Here is a 25,555-nt window from a genome sequence, read left to right on the forward strand (position 1 = left end):
TTACACGACTTTGCGCTTTCGGTGCATCAATCTGGCGCGTTCAATTGAATTCATTTATTCTCGTGCGTGTCTGTAAAGAAAGATAATTCAAAAATTCAATAAAAAACATCAGCGATTCAGGTTCCTCCATTTTTTCTTTAGTAATGAATTATTAGGACTGGTATTCGGATGTCTGAATGAAAAAAATATCAAATTCTTTAGAAAAACATTTACATATTTATATATATAAAATATAATACAATTTGTTACAGTGTAGTTGATAGTGTAGCGTTGGGTTATTCTCCAGTTTTTCATAATCTTTCATTTTCATCGTTGAATATGGCGTGGGCAGGTAGTACGAAGATTTCGAAGAGCTGTCATAAGGACTCGAGGGCGGCGGACAATACATGTAAATGAATAACGCCTAAACGACACATCTTCACATATTTCATCATGTTAACTCGCTTTTATCCTTCAAAATACCTATCTACTTAAATTAATAGGTATTCAAAAGCCTGCCATTGTCTCTGACGATGGATTCTACATAATATTAAAGCTATATACAATTTCTCATTATTATTATTTTCTCTCTATGTACACACATTCTACTCATTCTCCCGCATTCGAGTGAGAGACGTTTGCATCCAATGTTCCTTGAATCCTCTACATACAGTACATACAAAGTCAGTGGCTTTTCATATATATATATATATTTTTTTTTTCGTTATTTACGTAGAGTAACCACAATACCAATCGACGAGTTTATTTCCTCTCAATACACTGTTTTCATTCCTGGAAAATATCGATGGTACTTGAAAACCAACAGTCAACCACCAGTCAATGGCAGTCCTCGAAAAAAAAAGCTTTATTTATAGGGATTTTTTTCTCTATCAGTTACCGGGTCAAGTGGATTGATATTGTGGTTAAACTACGATTTACACTCATTGTTTGAGAATAACTAACATACACATGATGCAAGATCGTCAAATATAAATCCGTGATATTTTCCACTCTGAAATTCCTCTCAAATCTACCTAACATCATTTTATTTTCCATTTAATATTTCGCGAGAATAACGCGCCTCATATTTTGCTGATTGTTCTGATACATATCACCGGCAGTTTCACATTTTAATTTTTTTTACTCAAAATAATCCCTTCCTAGCCTCGCAATAAGGGCATTCCACCTCACGTCGATTTCAATCGGCTTTCGTCGCAAATGCATCGATATCTGTTCATTATCAACTATAATCCTCGCATCTCTCAGTTTTTTCACAAAAAAAAAAAATCTATGTCCTAGGATTATGACTATATCCTGTGGTTAAATAATCCCTCGTGTTTTACGCGACTCATCATTCTGTGTTCTTTTTTTTTTGGAAAATCATAAATGTTACAAATACCAGAATTGAACGTACAGCGGCTATAATTGAGTTTTGCGTTGGTCAAATCGATTGCTAGTTACGCCAAAACGAATCGCTATTAACTGTCCAACTCTCTCCCCCCAAAACCTGGAACTTTCAATCCTCACTACAACACCCCCTCCTGCTGCTGCGTGTTTTCGGCCCGTGCACACGGGAAATCGGAAATCCGTGCGGGTTCAGGACGATAACAACGAGTTGATAATTATATTACACGCAGTACTGTCAGCTTTTGATGCGATTTGTCTCGCACCCACATACCAATTCACTTCCCTCTATCCCCCCCATGATTGCTGGATTAAATTCGATGCCCAGAGTATTCGCGACCAGTCGTCAGTAGTCGATTGAATTGTTGAATTTTCTGAAGCCATATCGGCAGTATTGACGGTTTTTTTTTCCCACAGCGATATCGACGACAAACGATTTCCCAATAAAATCTCGTAATCAATTTATATTATTCTTTTACTCTTAATGATTTTTTTGTATTTTTTGTTAATTTATTTTTATTTTTTCGTTAGATAAGTTGGCTGCCCTACGGCACTACACACACAGATCCCTATGACATTTACGAATAATCGTATTAAATTGTAAAATATGTTCTACTGGATTCTTTAGTTATATTGAATTATCGACTACAGAAATCGTTATGTTTTTCTCTCAAATTTCTTTCATTCCATTTTTTTTTTCATCGAGATAAATTAATTTGTCATAGTTTCAGGTATAGAATTCAGTAGTGAAATCGCAGATGTGAATTATCATTTTGACAATGTTAATGTATCCGTGTTGTTTTGGCTGGTCCTAACGTTGAAAAAGTTGGTGGATGCTAAGAAAATGAAAGAAAAAAAAAATTACATCTGCCAGACTAGAATACTCGCTGGCCATTTTATTCTCTTTGTGTTTTTCTCGTTTTTTTTTATTCACTGTTATTTCCGTTCTTGTCGTCCAAATCGTTAAAAGCTCATTACTACAGGCGCAAAGCCTTTGGTTAAACAGGGAGTACTTGAACGTAAAAAACTGAATAAGGAAAAATAAAGGTAAATCTAGTTGCGCTGGGGGATTCGCTAAAGAGAAATCGATTTTCAGGAATAATTCAGCCACGAAATATTGTGCGCGAAGGGATTCATCCACAAATTGTGCTTTTATCTGTGTGTACAGATGCGAATAGATATTTAATTTGTCTGTCGATGGAGGATAACAGAGTAATATGGACGAGTTTAACTCGAATAACCAAGTGAAACTGATAATTGAAAATAATAATTTAACGCCCAAAGGAATGACTCTACACAAGAATCATCAAATAAAAAAATAAATAATTGTTCACGCCATTCATATCCCCACTCGTCACTGGTATAACCAGAAATAATTATATAATTTCATATAGAATAAGCTGTACAAAATGTTACAAAAATGGTGGTACAAGTGTGGGTCAAGTTACGGTACCCAGATAAAAGGGGGAATCCCATTGATGTTTTTTGGAACAAAACGAGTAATCGACAGTGATAATCCACCCCATTATCCGTCCAATAAATCCCACAAATCGACCCATACTTGTGCATACCTCTCAAAAAAAAAACACGATATCGATAATAATCTAATTAACAAAATATACAAAATTTGCGCAGGGAGCCGTGCAAGGGACGATATCGTTTTGAAAAACCCGTGTTATAAACTTGTCTCGCCGAGTCAGCGCGATACCGGCCATTTAAAAGCAATAGAAATGGCCGAGCTGTGCTTGCGTGTATTTAAACCACGAAAAACGAACAGCTAAAACGTGATAGTGATTTACTATTTAATATAAATACCCTCTAATATTTTTCACGTGAGATATTCACCATTTGCATTAACCATCGGCCCCGCCGAATCCCTGACCGCGCATAAACAGCCAACATTTACCTCCACTCCACACTCAATCATTCTCAAAATTACCGTCGAAGCTATAAAAATTCTACCTTGCAACAAGGTAACTTACCGATAAATCGTATAATACTCCTCCACTTGAAAAAGTGGATGAAAGTCTCAACAAGAAATTTCAAATTAAATAGTCATCTGCATTGGCGCAAAATAAAATATTCAAATCGAGAGATATTCAACGTCCCCGTATTCCCGACGGACTGTAAACGTCGAATGAGAGCGGCCAAGAAATATAAAGCGTACGTGTTAAATACGTCATAACATATTCACAACTTACACCACTTGTTTTCAGCCACGATCTCATTATTTAGGATGTACGCATTTAAATTAGCGTGATAGATTGCACATGAGCCCGCGTGGAGGAAATTTGTCACACAATTCATATATTTTTTTTGTTTTTTTTTCCGCAATTTTCCATCCCTTTCCCTCCATATTATATCGCAACACCAGACAACACAGTGTTTTGTGCACTCAACAGTCACTTCCCTCACGAACACATTTATAATGTTCATCTGAATGCTGCGACAATGATAGCGAGTACAAGAACAACTGGCGCTCTCGTAACACCGGAACTTCCGGCAACGGGACCCTCACTACTACGTGACACTTTGCTACGTACCAATTGGCCCCTCTCAACGGCATTAGCCTCATCACTGTCTGGATCAACTGGTGCAGGAAGATCACCATCCTCACCGAACAAACGCGATAACTTATTTCGCGGTGTTTTTTTAGCACATGGCATCATTGTTTCCTTGTACGGGCGCAATATACGTGGATAATGAGCTTCCTGTACATCGGTATTAGGGAGAAGTTCACCTTTTCGATTCCAACAGAGTGGCTTAAACGTACCACGATGAGTTGCCTCTTGAAAACTTTGGAAACTCGTCTCCCAGTTGTAACGCATCAATCGCTCTTCTAGGGTCATCCCAGCTAGATCCGCCGGTGCTTCTATTATAACCGGAGTTGCTCCCCTGAAAATATATTCAATAATTTATTACGGAATTCATTAATTACTCCCATTATGGGGATTATCCCAATTATAGTACATCGGAGGATCGTAAACTGAATTTTTTCATAGAAAATTCCAACACGAGTGAAATTTATTCATTTATTTATTTTTATTTTTTCCGAAAGATACGCGAAAAAATAAATAGAGTAATTGTGCCACCATAACGGGATTCTACTGTATATCAGGAGAATACCCAATTACTGTTATAAGCAGTAATTAATTTTCAACTCTTTATATTCATAAAACAGCGTCAGTTAATGGCATTATGCTTTGATGAAAACTCGGAGGTGGTCCTCGTTTAATAACACTTGAATGACAATCAACAGGGTTATATTGGCCTGACCCAGTTGCTCCAATCAACGTTACGCTTCTGTATTAGCTAGCCGGGAGGGTCGTTAACAGGCAATATACAATGAACGTGAGAGACACTGGGGTGTCGCTTTCCCCTCCTTGTCACAGATTTTGTTCATCTTGTAACGAATATTCAGTTAATAACGTCCTCTAATTTATTTATTCCTCTCTTTCCTCAAAATCCCTCCCCTCGAGTGGCGTGACTGTGTCATTATTGATTTGCCCTCTTGCTTGTTTGACGCGTCTTTCATTTCCGTGATTGTTTTAATGGATAAACGGTTATTTGTCCTTTAAGCCCGTGTTTTTCAATATGGGACTGATTTTTCCCGCGTCCCCGTAGTTTCACCGAAACAATTCGAATATCATTGATATGATAGAAATTAATCAAGTGGACTTACTGCTTGAGCTTCTGAATTCCCAGGCTCTGGAGGACTGTTGGTAATGAGGGTAGTGAGTAGCATAGCGATAGCTCGATCCGTGGATAATACAGTGCTGATACCAGACAGGATTCCTCACGTGTTGTTAGACCACCCAGAGTGATTGTCTGTCTACTCTCGGATGAGTATGTACATTCAGCCACTAGATGATCTCCCTGAAACAGAATTATTAGATGCCTCGATTATTTCACTTTGTTCTCAGCAATTTTATGAGCGCGGAATACTCCACAATTGTTTTCATTGAGCTGACTCCATAATTAGTCAATTAATGAAGACCCAATGAATTTCTTGAGGGCTAGGCCCAGGAGATTCTCATTCCCAGGAGATTCAATCGCAATGAGCAACTAAGTCAGCGAATATTAGAATATTAAAATAAGAATATTAGAGAGGCTGTTTCAAGTTCCTTTGTTGTTTATCCCAAAATTTTTGGAAAAAATTAAAAATCGCTCCACGAGGGCCGAATCTTTCTCATTTCGAATCTACGGTCGATACGGAACTCAGATCTGTTCACTTCTCCCGGGAATTCCCATTATTGCGAGAGTGGTGAATTTTTTTAGAAAATTTTTCAACTGAAAAATTGTCGAAAAATGAAAAAATTGAAAATCGCTCCACGAGGGCCCATTCTTGTTCATTTCGGAACTACGGTCGATACGAAACTCAGATCGGTTGACTTCTTTCGGAAATTCCCATTATTGCGAGAGTGGTGAATTTTTTTAGAAAATTTTTCAAGTGAAAAATTGTCGAAAAATGAAAAAATTGAAAATCGCTCCACGAGGGCCCATTCTTGTTCATTTCGAATCTACGGTCGATACGGAACTCAGATCAGTTCACTTCTTTCGAAAATTCCCATTATTGCGAGAGTGGTGAATTTTTTTAGAAAATTTTTCAAGTGAAAAATTGTCGAAAAATGAAAAAATTGAAAATCGCTCCCCGAGGGCTCATTCTGGTTCATTTCGAATCTACGGTCGATACGCAACTCAGATCTGCTCACTTCTCCCCGAAATTCCTATTATTGCGCGATTGGTGAATTTTTTCTGAAAATTTTTCAAGGTGAATTTTTTCAAAAAATGAAAAAATTAAAAATCACTCCACGAGGGCTAATTCTCCCTCATTTCGGATCTGCGATCGATCCGCAACTCAGATCTGTTCACTTCACCCCGAAATCCCCATTATTGCGAGATTGGTGAGTTTTTAAAAAAATTTTAAATTTTGAAATGGTTAAGTGTGAAAGGAAAGGTCCTACATCCGGAATTCATAAAGGGAAAACTCACCGGATAAACTTTAGCGGGTCGCTGCAATCTCCTGTACTCCTGATAATTCGGATCATAATTGGTATCGGATGCAATCGGTGGAAGTTCCTCACCGGCTCGTATTTGCCTGAGCCTGACCTTTCTACCGAGCTGATGTGTGTGCATTATAACGGCAAACATATTGACCCCGCTCTCAGGGATCGTCTGACCAGTGCAGTCTGTTACACAGTGACCCTCTGAGACAACCTCCCGCTGTCCTGGTGGTATTATGTGACGCCAGTTAGGATCGATGCCAACACTGAGAATACCAGCGTCGTGAGTACGAAGTTGATTGGTGTACACCAGTCTCAATCCTGAACTGTCAGTTATAAAGTTGTCCAGCAAGGGATTCGTGTAGTGCGTCTCCAGCATGTAATAGCGGGGCCCAGAGTCTGGATCAAGGGCGTATCCAGCTTCTGGTGGATAATTGAAGCCCTGAGAACAAAAAAATTAAGACAAATTCGTAAGGTATCGAAGAGGTTGAAAATGATGTGTATGGGTGGGTAGTCTTGCCAGGTGAAGTTTGTTTATTTCTGATGGTCGATCAAAGTGAAATACGATGTATTGGGAAAAGAGGGGAAGAGGATGGAGGGGGTAACGGTAACCACGATCGTACGTGCTTTGGTCTGAAGAACCCGATGACGTCCAGGGGAGAAAGGAGAGGAATTGGAAGGTGAGAGAGGTTGAGTGTATTGGTGACAAAAGCCGTGGCTCTGTGAGAGCACAGACATATCTCCAGCAGCGAGAGAGCTCACGTTTCTGACGACAGAGAAATTGCGGTGGCTTCTGCGGTCGTTGAAGGCGTTTCATTGGTATGCATTAAACGGTCCACAGGATTATTACCAAAAACGGTATACCATCAAAATCGATTGGTTCTATTTGTTTTTCTTATTTTTTTTTTTAACGCTAAGATGGTCTTTAGGGATTCACCATTAATTCTGGTTTGCTTGGCCGATGGTACGGGGAAATGGAGATGACAATTTCAGAGTAGTTTAATTGGTAATTTACCTCAGATCCAAGGTTCCAGGTCGCTGCTATCGAGGTGCAGAGCAGTGATGGATGGTCTGGCTGATAGCACACTGTGCCATTTGATGCGGCTGCCTCCTCCAAGTCGTACTCCTTACCGCGACACTCGTACAGCGTCATGTGATGCAGGTACTGCTGATTACCCGGTTGGATAACTGGCTCATACTGAAAATCATTTCAATGGTAAAAATATAAATGATTTGTAGGATAGTTTGTTATTCTGCTCTGTAACTGGATATAAAGCTATCTGTAGAACAATTCAGAGTTGATTTGATCGCGACGTCCATGCGCTGTGGATCATTCACCAGTATATAGCATTTTTTTTTTTGTACTTTTTTATCAATAAAATTTTATGATCAGACCAGCTACCACCCCCTATCCACCTGCTATATATAAAATTTCCCCTTACGCTCTCGCACACTGTACAACAGGATATCTTAGACCAATTCTCTTTTCTCTTTCATTCGTCCGACAGCCATAGAAACACGATGCAATTCCATTCTGCATTACGGTCACGTACAATCGAGTTCGCGATCCGGGTAGTTGCCGACTTTGGTAACGTAACTGAAACTATACCGGGGGAGTATCAAAACCCTTTCTCCTTTAGTTGGAAGTCAACCCCCCTCGTACTTTTCGCAGAAAGGATCTTTTCAACTTCGACGCCCTACATCGCGACAAAGCTCTCGAGACTTCTGCATTGTGAGAAAATTACCGTTGCAACTCGAAGTTATAAAAAATCGTTGAATTACTAATGAGTACGGTTTAATGTGAAATGATAATTGCCAAATTGCGCGAGTAAAAACAATTTTTTTGAATGACGATTGAATTACAGCTTTACCTTTATGACGTGGTGTTTGCGATCCAACTGAGGCATCTCAACGACTCGGCACCACAGCAGAGTGTCCTGTTCCATCGGTAATTTGACCTGCAATAGAAATTTTATGGGAAAGCGTTAGTTATAGCCTAGGGGAATAAATGGGTACGGAAAAAGATTGAAATGCATATTCAGTTATGCCGGTTTAATGAGCTGCGGAAGTCATTGCGGTAATCGTGAGAATGGATAATCCCGCTGCAATCGAATGAATCGAATAGAAAAAGCCGAGGAAAGAGGAGGACAAGAGAGAAAAAAGATAAATAAGTTGTTGGAAGTATTTTGTTGCATCATTGGTGGCCGCTCTCGTACAAATATCAACGGAGAAGGATCGGTTAACCGTCGTACCCGTCAGTGATACCGTCGCTCAACGAGATGCTCACAGCACCGGAAAACCAAATATCGAAGCGAGGGATTCAATTATCGGTGGCACTCATTTCTCTTTTCCAGTCTGTCTCACCTTCCTATTGCATTCGGATTGAAATGAAAATAAAACATCCAGCGCTTTGTAATTAGAGCATTAAGTTCTCTCATCCGTATCTGCATGGGGCTTTATGCACCAACTTCATCAGTCAAATAATGCACGAAATTATTCAATAACGCTACAACGGAGCTATTTCCGACATAAAACATTAGCATCAAGAATTGCCCCTCGAGGTTATGAATTTTCTTCGCAAGTTTAAAGAGGCCAAGATTAATATTGCCATAATTCTTCTGTTAACTCTTCGGAGCTTTCAGAAGTTAAACTCGAAGAAACTACCAAAAATTCGGAGATACCGCTCATTGTTCCTCAAAATCTTTCAACAGAATTTTCTACTTCTGCATGAATGAATAAATTTACACTTGACTCAATAATCACCTGATTTTCCCATGTAAAATTCAAGAAAGTGACTGCCCCTTTTTTTTCCGCCATCAGAGTTTTTCCAAATTTTTCTCAAATCAGCGTAACAACGCTGGAGAAACTTTTCCACATGAATCACAGTTAAATAGAAAAAAAGCTCCACAGAAGTGAGAAAAATAGAATTCCAACAAGTTTCTGCCGAATTTCTTAGCAATAATTTTCCAAACAATCCGCCAAAACTTCTTCAAATAATGCCAGTACAATCATCTGACTAGTTTGTAAGCCGTATCAGAATGCGATTCACTATCACAAGATTTATGAAGATAATAATGCAGGGGCACGTGACGGTGAAGCGATTCCCGGAATCAAAATGAACAAACAACAATTATACAGTCTCCGGATGTTCGTGATTGTAAATCCCGGTGTTTCATTTATCGAGCCCTCATAAATTCTTTTATACCCACGTACAACTGATTAATCGTTACCAATAAACATTGAGCTCCAGTAGTGTAGTCGATAGGGGTACGACGATTGATTCTGGCAAGAGTTTTAAAATTTTAGCGTAATTCAATTTCAATAGTCATTACCGAGATCGCATTGGAGAGAGAGAGGAGAAAAAAAAAACGTTCAGGTTGTGCTGAATCGCCAGTAGCACAATGCCTCTCGTAAAAGTGATATTACCCAGAGGGGAGAAAAATCAAGAAATAGAGATAAAGAAAATGCCCGACTCCCTTTTTCCTTTATATATTTTTCCTCACCTATTCTCTACCCTTTCAATATCTCCGTTTTCTCTCCCCACTGTTATTGCGTGTTACCCGCAGCGGAATGAGGCGCGTGCAGAGGGCACGTGATACGAGTGTTAAAGTGTGTTTGCCCTCTTGCGAAAAATGAAGAAAAAGATACGAGAAAAATATTTTTACGGAATGCAGGGAAACACATCCGGCATTATTCATTATTAGGATCGATGTGGGATCCACTCGGCATCCAATTGAATAACTCCAACTGAATCAAATGTTGAACAACTTGAAAAATAATATTTCACCTGTTGATTTAACACGTCCCACGTTTTAACTGCGGGTACCTCTTGATTTCGTGAAGTGCGTTTTGGGGGTGAGTCCCTTTGAACGAGGTACAGTGGACGAGAGCCACGAACTGCCCCATGAGGTGGCAATACACCAGCAGCTGACACTGGCTCCTCCACGTGGTACTGCCAGACCACCTGCATCGTATCATTCTGAAATAAAAAAAAAAAATACATAGAGTAAAAAAATCTTCCAACGAAATTCCACACTCCATTCTTTCAATTTATACAATTAATACCATATGAGCCCCATTCTGCTGACTAATTAATAACAAAAAAAAATCAACTAGACAAATCCTCTTGTGTATAGTGTAATAAAACGTTGGCCAACTCCATCCCCAGTGATATTAGAGTGTCTATCTTCAGTACACGTAAAGGGTAAATAAAACCCGAGGAAATCTACGGGTTTCAGGAAATTGGCAAACAGGAGGTTGGATGGGGAAAGAAGCGAGAATCTGGAAATCTCATCGTAGGTTACCCGTGCACTACGGCTATGTGAACAAGTTTATATATATTTGGCATTATTCCAATATCTGGGAGATACTGCATAAGTCATGTGGATAAAGAGAGCACGTTGGATGGGCCCCTCGAGCGCAATCGTGCTGCGGTACAGTAAAATTTCCCCTCCCAACATTTGTATTATTGATCCAACAAGTCATGGATGAATAAGAGATACGGAAGTCCTCCGTTATACCGAGCAACAATTAATACTGGAATAACGAATGTGTTTGTTCAAGTCGCGTGCATGATGGAGTGGACACTGCACCCCAAAAATCATTTATTTAAATGAAAACTGAAATAAAAGTTTCAATTTCATTCGTATCGATGATTTTTCTTGGATCTCGTGTGACACCTGGATCATTCCCAAGGGCTCTAGGGGGTTTTTTTTTTCCAGTGGGGTCAGGAGCCCTCGTTAATGAAGGATAACACAGATGAAAGGGACTGGTGATTATTCGCGTTATTCGCTGGACGCTCGAGCGTTCCCCATCCATTTCCCACGACTCAATGTTATTTCTGAATGTTCCGAGTGTTGAATACATTCGGTACATTTGTATCTAATACCGGGGGTTAGTCCTGCGGCTGCTCGTTATACGCATTCAGCGATTCTTAATGATTACGACCCCAGGGTTAAAGACGAGCTCATTGAATCACGAGACAATAGGCCGTCTGATTGTACGTTCACCAAAATAGAATGATCAATTCTGCGGAGACACCGGCGGTATATCGTGCATGAGCTTTTGAATCACTCGTAATTTTAAAGCAATGTCAGGGGTTCTCGGGTTGGATGGGGTAGTTGGAGACACGTGGAGGTCTTCGTCGTGTCTCCAACACTGTAATTTACAACCCCCAGCGTCTTTACATGTCCCGGGGGGGAATAACGCGGACGAACGAGGGGCGGATAAATGCATTCAACCATAACCTCGTTTGTTACAAGTTCAGACCAATCATGTGTGTGTCATCGTCGGAGTCGTTAGCGATTTATGAATAGCTTAATGCGAATTGCCCCTGTAATTCATGGTTTATCATTAATTGACAGGTGGGAAAAATCGCAGGTTCGAGTCTACACTCAAGCGGAGTTACGAAAAAAAAAAAAATGGATTTTCATTCATGGAGTGCTCTTTATAAATGACCTGGTGAACGATTATTAATGATGACACCTAATCTCAACTGTTAAGTGATAAAAAAGAATGTACCGAGGCTCCATTATCATCAGCTCTTAAAAGCCGTGTGAGGTAAAAGCGCGGACGCGGCGTTAACGATGCGATAATTCGTGGTCCGAATGGGAATCACTAGAGAGCCTCTCTAGTTCGTGGTGTGCACGATAACGGGGCAAAAGTGTCCTGTTACCCGTCGACGAGATGATCGAGGGAAGAGTTTTTGGTGGTAACACTTTTGAATAAATCCTCGGGGTCGAGCATTTGGGTCATTCATTGGTCTATCGTGTCGGACCAGCTCATATCGATTTCGTACCAAACGAGGTGGCCGGAAGGTATTTAAATGCCCGACGGTCATTGGTAATTGACGGCCTCAACATTTACCTGTTCTACTCAAAAAAAAAAAATTTTATGCCAATCCCCAATTTGGTGATCGTTAAAACGAAAAATGATGAATAAGAGGGGAAATTGATTGAAGAAAATTGGTCACCGAAGAAAAGGCTTTCAGCCTCCGGTCTATGATTTTTTCGGACACATTGACAAATACGATCAGTGCAGCCTTCAGGGAGCTGCAGTCCTCCCCCCCCTCCCCCCCCAAATGCAATTATTTCACGAGTCTCCAACAATTACCCGACCTTTGCATGGGGACTGAGGGATAACAGCAGTTGGTCGATGGGTCTTTGGTGCGCTGACCTGAATCTCCTCACGATCAGAACAATTCCAGAAAAAAAAAATTGTGAATTCCGGGTCGCCGAGAACCCTTGGCACAACTGGCAAACAGAATTGGAAACGAAACGCCTCGCAATATCTTTATTTCAAACGAAATTTTCTCCTCTCCAATTTTAAAGAAAATAACAACACCAGTATCCACCGCCAGACAAGAATAGATAGACTCCCTCATTCTCCATTTCTCAACCTGATACTCCATTTCATCGATTTCGTCACGATTTAATTTCCTGAATTTCGTTATCCGACTGTGAAATTCCACGCTGGAGACATTTCCATCTGATACACATTGGAAATGCTATTAGTTGGTTTAACATGATACCAGGGGGTGGAGATTTCAAGTGACTGCTACTGAAATCACCAAGTCCCCATTTACTTCAATTCCTTCCTATTTACTCCAATATTTTCCTCATTTATTTCATTTTATCCAGCTTCCCCCGACTGGTATTCACGATCGTCGAGACCGCCAGTGGGGCTTCTTGCCGTCATTCGTCCTCTCCCTTCATCATTCTCCCAATCGATTAAATAAGTCGAGAAAATTCTCCAACAACCAGCAGTTGGAGAACAATGAAAGCCTCAGCGTCAATCAACGGGATATCCCCATGAAAAAAAAACCAGAAATCGCGGAGGAATCTACGAGCAACGAGAGAAGAAAAAAAGTGATCATGACGATCAACAACCGACTTTACGACTTCTTTGCCACCGTTCAGCATAACCCAAGACAAAACCCATAGCAAACATCATAAAACCATGATAAAAAACGAGCGGACCCTGGAAAACTGGTTCAACATTTCCTAACCGAGTGGTCTCAGCGAAACGTCCGGATGACATTTTCTGGTGGAAATAAAAAAAAATGGAGAAAAAGCCACGGAAGTGGTGGTAGCTCTAGGAGGACTGTTAATTATTGAAGAAAAGATGAAAGGAAAACGTGGCGGTAAAACGGGGGGTGAGAGGAGTTGAGTAAACGGAAGAGGCTGGTTACATCCCAGGAGGCGATGGAAATCGCTATAAAACCAGTGGAAACCCACACGACAGCCGATGTAGTCTACGTAAAACAGAGGGCGACCCTTCCCCTCTATCATGAGTAAGAGAGATCCCACACCCCCTCAACCTAACTCGATAGAGAAAACTAATATTGAACATTCCTAAGTAGAATGTGAAAGTAGTTGTGCACGAGACAAGCAAGCGTTTACTGGGGCATTTTCTCGGTGAGAATAGCAGCCCAAAGTACCGTAAAAGTGAGATGGAAGAGCATCCCAAGTTTTTCGCTTTTAAGAAGCAATTAAAGAAGCGGTATATGCCGACAGCCACTCTCGTTTCTCATTACATCCGGCCAACTTCCAGGGCAATTATCAAGCCAATTTTAACGTTTACATTGCCTCATGGAAATTGTTTTATTTTACTCATGTCACGCGCCATGAAAGTGACACCTGCAACACGAAATCTTGAAATTGAGTGAAATTACCGTTTGCCCTTATTTCAACACTCGCCAAATGAAAAAAAAAAAAAATTATTTGACTCCCCATGCTGAGTGCATGTGAACCATCTTCACAGCTTCGTCAAATTAATTTTACGGATTACAACTTGAGTATCGAGCAATCTCGGAATCTCTCGATAACACGATGAGAGTGTCTGCGAACTGTGGCTTGAGGTTTCACACGGAATAGTGGATATTGGATTTTTAGATGTCTTCGGAGACGATGCAATTTGTACGCTCCCGATGTGTGAGGGGACATAACAGAGTGACGACAGATCAAATATTTAATTTCATTCGCCAGACGGGGAACATAACTCGAATCATTTCACTCTCGACGATCCGCGCTTCGTATAACGAGATTTGAGAACTTTTCGACGGATTGAATCCATGATTGCGCTGTTCACAGGGAAGAGAGGAAGAGGAGGTGCCGGATAAAGAAGTTAATGGGAATGTTGGGTATAGGCAACAGGATAATAAACAGCCCCCATTGTTTATCCCGTTGGTAATGAAAAAGATAATAAACTGCCGAAAAAAGGAGGCGCCCTAATTAAAGCCGTCGAGAGGGTGCGTTTCAATTTAATGAGAGAATAACATTTTTTCTTCTTTTTCTTAATTCTGGGTGATATATATGGTGGAGGACCCAGGGGGTGATAGTTAACCATGGATGGCCTCTTTTCTTGGACACTTTTACCTTTTCTCTCTGTCTTTTTTTTCATCGTCCGGGCGGTGGAGGTACAATCCAGAGATTGGATTGTTCCAAAAGCAAGAGGTCTTCGGGCGTTTCTAACGCAACGGTAAAAATAACTTCTTGGGTAAAATGGAATTCTCCATTACCGGATCTTGGTGGCCGTTTGTGCGGTGTGTGGTGGGAAGGAAGTGGAGAGAATAAAAGCGGTGGAGAGGAGTGAGGTTATCCGGCGAGGGCGTTATCTTAATGGCACTTATTGTCTTGACGTATGGCTTCGCACAAGCTACCCTTCTTTTTAGGGGATGAGGGGGCAAAATGGGACAGTGGTTAACGCCCCGGAGTCTGCGGTGCTCGGGGTTTTCGCGTATTTTTGTATTGGGGTGGGCACTTGATGCTGTTCAGGTGCACTTGGAGGTAAGACGAACGGTCATTTGGCGGCTGAGCTTTTTATTATTATCTGGGGGGTGAATATACACCCCTATTAATCGACGAAGACATCCATGTATGCAATATAAATTTTCTTGTGGTGGTTTATACGCAATTGAAATAATAAACCAGAGAATTATTCCCCGTGAAAAAATATTAATAACTCCCAACTCGGAGAACAGCAAGATTCCACTTCCTCGGTTAGTGAATATTTTGTAACGACATGTGATGTATTTTACGAGTAGCATACGCTCGACTGGCAGTGCCGATATCGCTCGCCAAGTTTGATTAAAATTTTTTTTTTCCATTTTACGAGAGAGGTTGACGGTGAGAGTGAGACGAACAGATTTTAGGGGGAAATAGTCCAGAGGTTCCTAGTTTATTACAGTGGATGGGTGGATGAGAGAAGCGGTGGTTATACCGGTGGTGGATCACTTGGTGTGGCTTCGTTGATCCCAGTTGGCATATAGTCCCGAACCCAGAGGTCCCTGAAGACTGTTGCACCCAGACTTAAGCCCAAAGTCCCTTGATCCAAAGCCGTAAAAGAACATCCGGACGTGTGCGCTTTTGAAGCTGTCACTGGACTCAATTCTACTTTCATTTTATTTTTAGGTCCTCCCCGTTTCATTTTTTTTTATCCAAGTGGTGAGACTTTTTATGGAACATTGAGAGATTTTTTTCTGGATATAACCGACTTGTGAGTATTATTGGATGCAAAGCGAACACGGGAGTTCCGTTGTTTTTTTTTTTAATTTTTTTGCGAGGGATCGAGATGAATATTTAATCCGGCGTGGCTGTCGCTCGACAAAATTATTGACGGTATAAATAGTTACAGTCGATGTCGCGGGGATTATTGAGAGGATTGTATGTCAGGGACAGGATAATTGATTTTTTCATCGATAAGATGAAGAACGTATTTCCGAGTTCGATTACTTTTTAATTTATCGGGGTTCAAACGGAATCAATCGAGCCAATATTTATTCTCATCATTTTTTCAATTATCCCCCGGGTTAAAATTTCTTTGAGGATCGTCTGCGGACTTGGCCGGAAATTGTGATGACTCCTCGAGGACTCATTCCCCAAGAATCTGATAAGAGACAGAAAGACAATCACTGGTTTCCGCCCTCAAGGCGTCGACCCCGCGGTTCGTGAAATCGTTTGAAAGTTAAACGAAAACGTTAATCCCAACGAAATATCTGAAAATATCATAGCGATACTGTTCAAGCTAAATTCGGATAAGCGAAAAGTTGGGGAGTAAACGGAGGGAGGAGAGAGAACATTTTTTTTTTTATAAATACAGAAGTTTCGGAAGAAGATGGAGATTGTGCGACGTCGGCATACCCCGGGGTACAGCAGGGATTAAACTTTCAGTGGCAGCCTGATAGCGTCAACATTTCAAACTAATACTTTCATAGTGATATTTCCAGCGGTGGTAAAAAAAAAAATAATTACAAAAAATGTGCAACTGTGCCACAGAGGGTGTCTCGTTGACGTTCGAACAATATCGGACGTGTCACCGGGTACATGATTAACGCGTCCGTTGTTCCGTCGTCATCAAGACGACCACTTCTTTTTTTGCGCATCATTCGTTCTATTTTTCATCTGGGCGTTTAGAGAAAAAAAAATTACGTGCCACAGTGCATTACAGACACGCGTCAATAAATCCTGTAAGCCGACGGTTACCCCTCTGTGCCCACCCCCATCTATATACAGAGGTGTGCGTCATAGTTCTCATCGATTTATTGCTTTTGCCCTCCTCAGTCATCGCTGAGGTATCGCTAAAATAGTGATCCGATAAAAATTTATCGAGTCCAGAGTTTCCAGGGATTTTTATATCAGTGTGTTGTCGAGAATTTTCAGAAAATCATCAACATGACTTGAAATTATTTTTTGTAATCAATCAATGATGGGCGATAACCAATAAAAAGGGTAAACGCGAAAATATCGAAGGATTTTCCATGCTGGAAAATTACCATTCGGATTATTGTGGAATATTAACGTTCAATTAAATAATATTGTATTATATACAAAATTAATTCAGGCATAGCTCAATTGAGCTCCCGGAACCGGTTTATTTTCGTTATCTCCTTCAGAGCAATCATATTAAATAACACAACCGAAGAATTTGGAATTGACTCCGTCGGCGCGTGCCACATCGAAAAGGTCCACCGAGGGTACAAGGGGAAATAAAGCCACCGATAAAGACGAACCTCAAGGAGACACTCGAGACGATAGTATTGCATCCTGTCTGACCAATCTCCTTGGCGGCCATTAGCGCACTAATCAACTTCACAGCTACCTCCAAAGACAGCCACGAGATTAATTACACCGCTGAGATAACGAGAATATTCATGGCTCAAGATTATAGTTTTTTTTATCCTCTCCACCTTCATCAACTTTTCGCCCGTGGCTCTCATCATTCCCCGGAGCGGGAAAATGATCGAATGAAAAATGTTTCATTCATAACTAGAGAATTAAAATGAGATAAAAAAGTTTTGATTGATAATTAATCATTTTGCATGCGAACACGAAAAAAATCTGGCATTCCAGGGGAATAAAACAATTCCCTGAATTTAATTTTAGAAGATGATTTATCATATTGAGTGAAATAAAATTCAAGAAAAGCCGAAATAAAGTATGGGAGTTTGAATGGAAAAGTTTTTCTCGCTAGTTAAAAATTTATCTCCAACCAGAGGATATAAGACGAGAAAAAAAAAATAGAGGAGAAAAAAAAGGGGAGAAGGGGTGAAATCACGGTGGTCGGTCTATGACGATGCCTGGGGGCATCACAAGAGTAAACTCTTCAAAGTAAATGCTATCTACCGAGTTTTCTTACAATTGGAAGGACTCACAAAAGAGCCAGTTGTGCCTTTAAAACTGTCATTAAATACGGACAAGTGAGTTCGATCAATTTATCCCTCCGAAATCGAGTGGGAAGCAATTTAAAGGGGATCGCGGTATGTAATACAGGACTTTTCCACCATTGTTCTCCTTTATTCTTGCTGAATTCATCCAGAACTGCGATGAAAAAAAAAATTCATCGACATATTGGACTTTAATTTGATTTTTCATGTTGAACAGAAATTGAATTAAAAATTCTATTGCCATTCAAGGGGTTACACAGTGATTCCATTTCCCATCGAATTTTTGTATGTCGATTTTTACATTAACTCCGATGCCCGTATCGAAATATGGAAAAAAAAAATATGTTGTATGTGGGAAAGAGCGACGGATACATCCGGGTGGTGGAAAAACGTCACGTTTCCAATTCCTCATGTGCTGATTTTGCATGTCATATCGGGGATACGACAGCATTTCATTACTTTCTAGGTCATTGACAGGACTCATATGAAAATGCCAATATTTCAAGTCCCTTACATTGATCCGTCGCATTGAAAAATGGAAGAGCTGCTCATTGGCATCACCATTGACTTCATTAAAATTTTACACCATTGGAAATCATGGAATTTCACTACCTCAAGGGAATCAAAATTAAATCAAACATCAACTTTATTTCTGTGTTCCTAGACAAATATTTATAATTATAATCGATTATTCAACGTTCAGATGAGGAATGAAATTCATTCAACGTAATCAGAGCGCGAATGAAACTATTATTTAATTTCTAATTCAGCGTTCAACCATTTGCCAAAGACAAATAATTAACTATCCGAATATGAATTACCGATTGAATTCTGCCCATTGCATATTCTTCGGCATTAATTTACCCTCAATTTTGTTGATAGAATATACACGGGAAACAGGTAATATGTAAAGAACTCCACATGGAATTTTCGAATGAAAAAACGTAGGACAAATCCATTAGAACAGTATTAACTCCATCGAAATTTCACAGCCCCAGATAATTGTAATTATACAGGAATTATTGGAGTAATCTAAATGTAAAATCCATTATCCGACTTCATGATTACGCAATCAGAATAAATAATAAAATTCATTCATTAACTCTTCCAGTAAATTTTACCTAATTAATTGTTCGTTAATCTTTATTATTCATTATACCGAAGCAGTAATCACTCCGTAATGCTCCAACTGCAATGGTAACGATTTTCTGGCGACAGTAATATTAATACCTGATCAAAACACGGTATGTTCAACTACAATGGGCCGCTTAATTTCACGCTTATTCCATTACACCAAGTCCGAAATGTCGGCCCCATATATCGCACTCCGCCAATGGTCCCCTGCATACGAATTTCCAATTCGTACCGTCTAGTCCTGCAAACGCATTCTCAATCGATTCGACGAAAACGTCAGCAGGATTAGACGAATACCCGGAGACAGTTACAACGCATTAAATTCACCAATTTAACTTGTCAATTTGCAGCTACGTCGACACAAATGAACACCCCAGGGGTTGGAAATATTAATTTCCATTAAATTTGACCCAAATTCCAGAGAGAACTAGCCACCACGCCACGACGACTGTTTCTATTTTCGTATTCGTCATTAATGTTAATGCTGTTTTCGTCATTGATGAAATATTAATTTTTTTCATGGACAAGTTGAAGGCAAATAATTTCCGATGTAATGAGTGACTGAAAATGAGTCAACACTCACTCCTTGACTCACCCTCAACCCCGTAATCCAGCCCTAATTTTCGTTCTAAAATAGTCTACCGAGGCTCATACTGCCTCGACCTGCGCATCAGATAATACTGTCCCTGGAAACAACGTATATTGGCCTGAGCCCTGAAACTCGGGTGAAGGGTGAGTGCCGTATACAGGAGTTTATGTACACAATTCAGACACGAAGGATTAACCGTTACGCGTTCAAGCAATCACGGGGTTGGTTTCCACACTGGTGTGTGTATTACGCACAACACCAAGAGGGAATATCGGCGTAATTAAGCCCAACGTGAGGGCACATGCGTGCCTAAACGTAATGAGAGTCGGTGAATATCCAGTGGGTTTAAAGTCAAGGAGGGAGGAGGGGGAGGTTTCATGCGGTAAGTGCGGGATATAAATTTGTCTGGTTAATGGATTTTGATAAAACTTCAGTATTCGAGGATGAAGTGTTTCACCTTCGAGCATTTATTTTCAAATTTTCAGCCATTAGGAATTTATTATTAATTTTTTTGCGGTAATATATTGAGTTGTGCTATTTTTATGGATAGCCGATCAACTGCACCCACATCCCATCATTCTCGTCAATCAGAAACAATTGATTTGACTGGAGATAGGGTAAAGCCTCAAAGAGATGATGGTTGAATATGAAAAACCTCATGTTTACAGTATGACGATGATTGAAGAGATGTCTCCATTGACCCGCACCAACATATTACACTCTTCCATGGGTCACATCAAGATTCACCCAGATAAATTGAACAAAAAGAGCCCTAACGTTTAACAAAACAGAGGACAATGCAAAGAGACGTCCCTCAATATGTCACGCGAGGCAAATAGACGAGCCACACTGGATCTATTGTGACAGTTTGTCATTGTGCTGATAAAATTGTACCCAGTGTGTGTCGTCCACCCGACTTTTTAATCCACCCCCGTATTGTTTCGTGATGAATCAATCAACTCCAGTAATTTCCACGGAGAAGGGAAAAATAACTGGTTTTTTGGCGAGTGGTGAAAAAATAAAATCTATTTGTTCAGAGAGGCGTGAGGTACGTCGGGATCTGACGAATATTGAAACAGAAAGATCTCGTACGGTTTCTCTCGGGTTTCGGGTTACGTCTGTGGCTGTGGCACATGAATGGAGACGACTGGCAAAAAAGTGTTAAAAAGATCATTCGCGTGACGATACCACTGGTAAATGTCGATGTTTATCGAGAGGCCAGACATTGATACCACAGAAATAAGTGATGGCAAATAAATAAATATATTTCATCCAAATGAAAATGCGGTGTAATTAGAAAGCAAAAAATGGGGGGGTGGGTTGAAGAAAATACGAGTGACCGAGTGTTTAGAGTCAACGAGCGAGACGTAGATGGGTGGAGCTGTCCAAGTAGGAGAAGAAATAAACGAACCATGACAGCAGTTAGCGAATGAAACGGAGGAAAATAAAAAAAAGGCGGGTCTCTACAACTTGCTGGACGAATTGGTATCATAACCGGTGGTACCAAGTCGTAAAATGCAAATCGATCTCTTTCACCCAAACGATCCAATTTACCAACAGCAGTACAAACTCCTCGATACATGCATCCGTGGTATATCGAAACCACTGGAGTAACCGAGTGGTGGGACAAGTGTGTGTGGTATTCCCGTGGGTAATTTCCCCTCAGCAATTTTTGCTTGGTGACCCCGAGGGTTATATCAAAAACACGAGTTAAGAAAAAAAAAAATGGCTTTAAAAAAAAAGTTGCACTGCAACGTCAGCTGCATGTCTTACCGCAAAAGACGGGAGAGACAATTTTCTTTTCGTGGGCAAATGCAAATCCCGAGTGCCACTGTGATAAGACAGCGGTAGCGAGGGGGTTGAGGGAGGGGGAGGGGGTGGTTGGTAGATACGGCAAAGGAAAATTTTTGCGGGCGGGGAAATACGGAGATTCCGTCGTGACACGGGGAAATTGTTTCGTTGTGACATTCTAATTTAACGAAATGTCGCCTGTGGCGGACGTATGGCAGTTTGCCGGGGGATTTTTCGGCATTAGTTGGTGGTTCTTCAAATTATTGGAAGATTGCGGTCCCTCGAATCTATCGGTTATCGTTTCCAGCACGAAGGGGGTGAAAGGAACGGCAATAATCGATTGTAAATGCTCATCGATATCTCATGTGGTAATGATAAAATTTCAACAAGTTCAGTGGCACTTTGAAATCCGGGAAAATAATTCAGAGAAAAAAGAAAATGACACTAGCCCCCGGGGTATCGTCATTTGTATCAAATGGTAAAATACCGCGGTATGAATTAATTCCCAAAATGATTATCTCCACAACAAAAAAAAATTTGTATTCAAGGCCCAACTCTCGGCCCCAGCCGCGATAGGACCGACTAATGGTATTCAAGCGGGTAATAAAAAAAAACTTAATAAAGAAATTCCTCATCATCTGATATTATTTCCCCTCAACTCGGTCACTCTTGGAACTAACGTAATCGCGTCACGTATTTTATCCCTGCATAAATATGAATGTTTGCCGCGTTGTTCATGCTCACGGAGTCTAGAAATCCCGGAAAGTGGCCATTTACCTGACCAGAGGGGATCCAGGGGAGAGTGAAATAGTATAAAAGCGGGAGAGGATGCCGTAGAAAATCATCGTGATACCCGAGAATCCCTCATATTTCTGATACCTCATAATGCGGATAACCCAGAGTAATGGCTGCACCAACTAGCCATAACCAGACGGCAGTTGTAAAAATAAAAAATAATAAAAAATAATAAAAAAATCAAATGCTACTTACAGTGATCTTGAGATCCCGTGGGTCGCACGTGTCGTAAGAACGAGTGAATCGCAGAACAGTATGAGTCTTGTTCTCGTATCCCAACAGCAGGTAGTAGTCCTGACTCGAGTCCATCTGGGGATCTTTGTTCGAGTCCTTCACGTGTCGGTCCTGGAGCAAAAAATTTACGGGTGGATCGTTAATCACGATGTCAAAACACTTCGGGGGAATTAATCCCATAATCAGTTGGGGGGAGAAAAAAAAATGCGGGAGTTGCCGCGTCATCGGTGGTAATTAAGAATTTGAAAAAAATGCGGAGCACCGCGGAAGTGCGAGGGAATTCCCGCACTCGGTGGGATTCTCATGTCTCATTTCGAGACACTAGGACTATGCGTGGGACGGAATGAATATTGCCCCGAGGGAAGCCCCATCCTGGCAGGACGAAATTGATAGGCCAGTGTCTTTGACCGGCCTCTCTACCTTCAACAAAACCCTCCAAGGATTGCGTTACGCAGAATACAATATCGGGTAAACTTGGAATTTCTGTGAACTCTGGGATTTTGTTTCCAATGCGCCATCGGGGAAAATAACGATTGTAATTGGCCGGAATAAAAGGAATGTATAGAAATTTGTTTCTTCCCCGTATTTTTTTTCCGCAGTCTAGTGTCAATTATTGAATTGAAGTTCTGCGATAAAAACCACGAGAGAGGAAAAATGGGGATGTCAAAATGAAAGAGGTGAGAATAAAAATAAATGATTTCTTCAGGCATTGGCAGGTTTTCACTGTAAACTAAAGTGGTTTTCGCGGGATGAAAAAAAAAATGGGAAGAATAAAAAAAAAATCCATTGCCGAGTGGAAGGATGCGAGAATAACGTATATACTGTGAGATCGATCGTTAAGACGCTTTTTTTGACAGGCAGTCTCGCTTGTGTTTTATCCAGTAGCACCCTGTTTTCTCGACTCGAGTGTCACACTTCTTTCTCTCTATTATGGGCATCCGATAGTCCCTGGGGCCCTCCAAGTCACGAAAACATAGACCACCCGTTTCGTCGACATATAGTTATAAGACCCGGCGAATCAATTTTATGCACACAGACCACATTGGCATAACTCGTCTCAACATCGATGCAACGTGTCGAGTGTAGAGGGAATTGGTAATGCTGGTGAGGTACAAAGAGGATGGATAAAACCTGAGTAGTTCTCGCCGACGTTGGGGGACAAGTTTTTGCGACTCCAGAGATTCCAGCCCGCCGCCTTCGATAATAATTACACGGGGATGAGGTTGAGGTGAGTGTGGCTCTTGCATTATTGTTTGCTCGTAAAGGTGGAACCCAACATCGCCAACCGGTGCTACAATTTTTTTTCTCTCTCTCCTATTTTTTTGCTTTGCGCATGCCGTTCGCCCGTTGAATGTATTTTCGCATTTTTCCGAAACTGTTCGACTAAACCCGCTGAAATAGTTTGAAATTTGAATAATTACCATGCCCACCGGAAATTCAAGCTGAAACTGTTAGGGGGAATAAGAGGGAAACAATCAGGACGATCACGTTCTCGAGGTGCACCACGTGTTTCAGTCAGAGTCACGCGTATTATTCTCTCGATCCTCGGATTTATTCTTATTTCACCCCGTGGGCTTTTGTGGGTGCGTGAAAAATTGCGAGTGATTTTTTGGATTCTCGAGTCAAGAGAGAATCGGAGGAGAGCCATCGACTTTGAACTCCGACCGCTTGACTCCACTGGAATTTTGTCGAGAAGACCCATTTGATTCCCCTCGCAGCATCTCACACATGGACCAGAACCCTCGGAGGCACTCCCAGCCGTGGCATTGTTCTCGCGGTTAAAAAGGGAGTGAATAAAAATCATGATAAATAACGCAATAAAAATAAAGCATCTAGAGGAGCCCAAATAGTTCTTACGCTCTGTCCCTGCCCCCTTACGACGGATTTCAGTCATAAATTTAATCCCCACAGTTTGTTTCATTTATTTTTCCTCCTCCGTACACCCCATGTTTTTCCCTTTTTTTTTTAATTCACAAGCGATGCTGAAAACAATTGGGCACGGCATGCAGCGAGAATGGGCCGCCCTCGAGAGTGTTTATTATCGCGAGAGCACGCGATGGTTTCACACCCGACTCCCAGCTCCGTGACACACCGACTGTTGTATGAAAAAAAAAAAAAAAAAAAAAAATATTCACCTCAACCCGGTTGGTGGCTACAAAGGATGAGGGTATGAGTTTGTGCACCAAAAGCAAAAGAGGGACCTAGGGTATCACACACGTCGAGGTGCACATTGTTCCATAAATAAACCCGGGGCATAATTGTTTTGCATTATGTCCCCGACGTGTCCGTGTTTTTGGCCACCAGGCGAGAAGGGCTGGTCAACCCCATCGGCACGAATCCCTCAATTTCATTAGACTCGAAAAAAATGAAAAAAAGTACTCCTTCATCTCCTCGTCTCATTCACCCCGGATATTGCAAAATATTACAAAAACTTGCTCTTCCAAAAAGGAAACACTACTTTACCGAATAAAAAACAAATTCAATGAATATTCATTCCGTCAATTGATTTATCCTACGCCATCATTCCCGTGCAATTCCTCTCGACAATAATAATTACCCTCGATTCGTTACACCGCAATTATACCAATTACCACTATCCACAACAATTGATTTCCCTTCCTCCTCCGGTGAATCTCTCCCGCATTTTAAAGCCCCTCTTAACCCAAGCGGCAAACATCATAGACTTGGTGGTTTTTTTTTTGTTTAAAAAAAAAAACCCCGACAAACCTCTCCTTAAAATCCACCTCTCTCGCGCACATACACCGCCTTGGGGATATACTATACGATGCAAATGCCGGTTGAGTCGTTTATTTCATGGGAGGCATTGAGAGTCCAAAGAAAGCCAAGAATAATCGTCCGTTTGTCCACGGGAGAAATACACCAATGGGGAATATATTCAGAGAATGGGAATATTCAAGAGCAAAAGATATATCGTCAATTCTTTTTTTTTTAATTCCCTCTTAC

General features: G+C 40.9%; 1 protein-coding gene across 1 annotated transcript in view; it reads right to left on the bottom strand.

Moving 5' to 3' along the window:
* Positions 1 to 251: 251 nt before the first annotated feature.
* Positions 252 to 25,555, bottom strand: part of olf413 (DBH like monooxygenase olf413) — a 95,244-nt gene continuing 69,940 nt past the window's right edge. The window contains exons 3-9 of the mRNA XM_011299273.1: positions 22,553 to 22,702; positions 10,174 to 10,365; positions 8,258 to 8,344; positions 7,402 to 7,584; positions 6,376 to 6,828; positions 5,066 to 5,259; positions 252 to 4,278 (exon numbers count right to left, since the gene is read on the bottom strand). Coding sequence (XP_011297575.1) covers positions 3,816 to 4,278; positions 5,066 to 5,259; positions 6,376 to 6,828; positions 7,402 to 7,584; positions 8,258 to 8,344; positions 10,174 to 10,365; positions 22,553 to 22,702 — 1,722 coding nt within the window. The 3' untranslated portion in view covers positions 252 to 3,815. The remainder of the gene's footprint in view (positions 4,279 to 5,065; positions 5,260 to 6,375; positions 6,829 to 7,401; positions 7,585 to 8,257; positions 8,345 to 10,173; positions 10,366 to 22,552; positions 22,703 to 25,555) is intronic.

This window comes from Fopius arisanus, unplaced genomic scaffold, assembly GCF_000806365.1.
Source record: "Fopius arisanus strain USDA-PBARC FA_bdor unplaced genomic scaffold, ASM80636v1 scaffold00014, whole genome shotgun sequence".
In the NCBI taxonomy this organism is placed as follows: domain Eukaryota; kingdom Metazoa; phylum Arthropoda; class Insecta; order Hymenoptera; family Braconidae; genus Fopius; species Fopius arisanus.